At 44.0% G+C, this 2,769-nt stretch overlaps 1 protein-coding gene across 1 annotated transcript; it reads right to left on the bottom strand.

Annotated features, from left to right (window-relative positions):
* Positions 1-245: 245 nt before the first annotated feature.
* Positions 246-1,205, bottom strand: LOC123796638 (olfactory receptor 7A17-like). The gene has a single exon (XM_045804162.2). It carries the CDS (start codon positions 1,203-1,205, stop codon positions 246-248), a length of 960 nt encoding a protein of 319 aa, XP_045660118.2.
* Positions 1,206-2,769: the final 1,564 nt, after the last annotated feature.

Here is a 2,769-nt window from a genome sequence, read left to right as displayed (position 1 = left end):
AGGTGGGGGCAAGAGACAAGATTTGTAGCTCTTGGCATCAAGACCAGAAGAGTCAGTTCTGACCTGGAGACCAGATAGTATATTTAGACAACTAGGCTCCCAAGGTTATTCCCACAGCAGGAGTCTCACAAACAACATTCCTTAGCCTGTCTGTGTACATGCAGGTCCATGTGGTCTGTTATGTGGGACAAGCCACAAATGCATGTATCCATTCAGAACACATAGCTTTGACCTTGCAATCAAGGTTACTTCACCACTAGGACAAGTGTGCCTTTTATAGCTGCCCTCCTGGAGAATCTTATCAGAGCCCCTTTTATGTCTCTGTTCCTCAGGCTGTAGTTGAAAGGGTTCACCACGGGGGTGACCACCGTGTACATCACTGAGACCACTGCACTTGCGTGGGAGCTCTGGGTAGCAGCAGAGCTCAGGTACACTCCCAGGACTGTGCAATAAAATAAGGAGACAACTGAGAGGTGAGATGCACAGGTGGAAAATGCTTTATACTTGCCCTGAGCTGATGAGATTCTACGTATGGAGGAAATAATCTTTGAGTAAGAGTAAAGGATCCCGGCAAGGGGACCACCAGCCAGCAGCATAGTGGAAACATACAACACTGTGTCATTAAGAAAGGTGTCAGAACAGGCAATTTGGATCATCTGATGGAGTTCACAGAAAAAGTGGGGGATTTCCACCTCTGAACAGAAGGAAAGCTGCAACAACATTAAGCTCTGTAACAAGGAATTCAGGACACTCATGATCCAGGACACCAGAACCAGCAGTCCACAGAGGTGGGGGTTCATGATGACCGTGTAGTGCAGGGGGTGACAGATGGCCACAAAGCGATCATAGGCCATCACAGCCAGGAGAAAGTCATCCCAGCCTGCAAAGAGTGTGGAAAAATAGGTCTGGCTGATGCATCCTGGATAGGTTATAACATTTTTCTGTGTCTGTATATTCACCAGCATCTTTGGGATGATGGTAGAGATGACACAGATGTCTAGAAAGGACAGGTTGGCTAGGAAGAAGTACATGGGGGTGTGGAGGTGGGAGTCAGAGCTGACGGCCAGGATGATGAGCAGGTTTCCAAATATAGTGATCACATACATGGAGAGGAAAAGCCCAAATAGGAGGGGCTGCAGGTCTGGATCATTTGATAATCCCAGAAGAAGAAATCTTGAAATTTGGGTGTCATTGCCTGGTCCCATGTGGTTGCTGTGATGACTAGAAGTCAGGAAAAAATGATTAATTTTAACACAGTTGGGTATTAGTAACATGGCAGAAATGCTATAATTACCAATGACGTGGGGAAAAATAAGCAGACATGAAGGAAACTGGATAGGGTATTATCTTTTCTGGAAGATCTGGAAGACCTAAAACAAGGTGACAGTTGAAGAGAGATCTCAGGGAAGACTGCACAGGAGACAGGAGATTATCTGGGTACATGTGTGTCCTTCAGGAGAAAGAGCCAGTGAAAAGGCCCTGAGAAAGGTACCTGTTTTGGACAGATATCCAGAACTCACAATGGAGCCAGTGTTGTCAGGACAGCAGCAAGAGGGAGAGCGATGAGAAGTGGTATCAGGGAATGTTGAGGAATGAGGTGACCTCCCCACTGCAGGTGAGACGTCAAGACACAGGGAGTCCTTCATTCACATGGTGTTCCTTGCACTTCATCAATTTGTGTCCAAGGAATCCTGTCAATAGAAATGGATCCTTTCCTTATTTCCAGGTGTTGGTTAACATCCTGGAGTCTGTATTTTAAGGGTCCCATATTGGCACCCTACAGACTCCTGGGGCCCTGTGACTGCCAGGCTCTTCACACCTCCAGCTACAATATTTAGGAAAGAAATGTACTAGTTAAGCTCTCAACATCAAATTATCATTACCCTAATGAATATAGAAAAGTACACAAATTCCAGTTGGTAAGACTCCCATGAACTTGGAACTTGGTGCTCCATTTTAATATGAACATTTTGTCCTGCATTTAGAGAAGTATAAAAAACTCAGAAGGAAGAGAAAAGGAACAGAGGGGAGAAAGTTCTTGTAAGCCCTGATGGTCCCTGAGAGATCGTGATGACAAGAAACGTTCCCTGATTCTGGCTGCATTCCAATGCTAGGTATATCCCTTCAATGCCCAAAATACCTAATAAAACAGCAAAAACCAATTTCTCCAAAAGAGAGATGAGTGATGTATTTATGATGTCAGGTCACCTTAATGTACGAACATCTGCTAGAAATATGAGCAAAAAGGACTAAATCCACAACTGACCAAAGGAAATACACGATGTGCAAAAATAGCAGGGATTTACCAAGATGAAATGGTAAAAGACTCCACTAAATGATATTAAATCACCATTTTGGAATCTGTGAATGAGTTTTGAACCTTGGATCTACCACACGTTCGCTGTCTGAATTTGAGAAGACAGTGCATTCATTATAAAATGTTAACATTCTCACCAGAATACTGGGGGTAGTGGTACCATCCTCCCGGGGTGGGCGACAGATTGAGTCCATATGTGTAAAAAGTTGAGCATAGTTCCTTCCTGATAGTATATGAATGGTTATTCTCTGGTCAGTCATGTGTGTGTGTGTGTGTGTGTGTGTACATACATGTGGATTTGTGTGTTTGCATGCGCACACATGTTTGATCATAATGTAAAAGGCATGTTTACTGTGGAGAAAAAAAAATGGAATCCACTGCAGTAAAGGAAGAAAATGGTTTAATACAAGGCCAGCTGCTAACGTGGGAGAAGCAGTATGGATGAGGAGTTT

This window comes from Ursus americanus, chromosome 14 (genome assembly GCF_024610735.1).
Source record: "Ursus americanus isolate L20-20 chromosome 14, mUrsAme1.1.p, whole genome shotgun sequence".
Lineage (NCBI taxonomy): Eukaryota > Metazoa > Chordata > Mammalia > Carnivora > Ursidae > Ursus > Ursus americanus.
The sequence above is the reverse complement of the archived record's forward strand: the minus strand, read 5'-3'. Positions and strand labels throughout refer to the sequence as shown.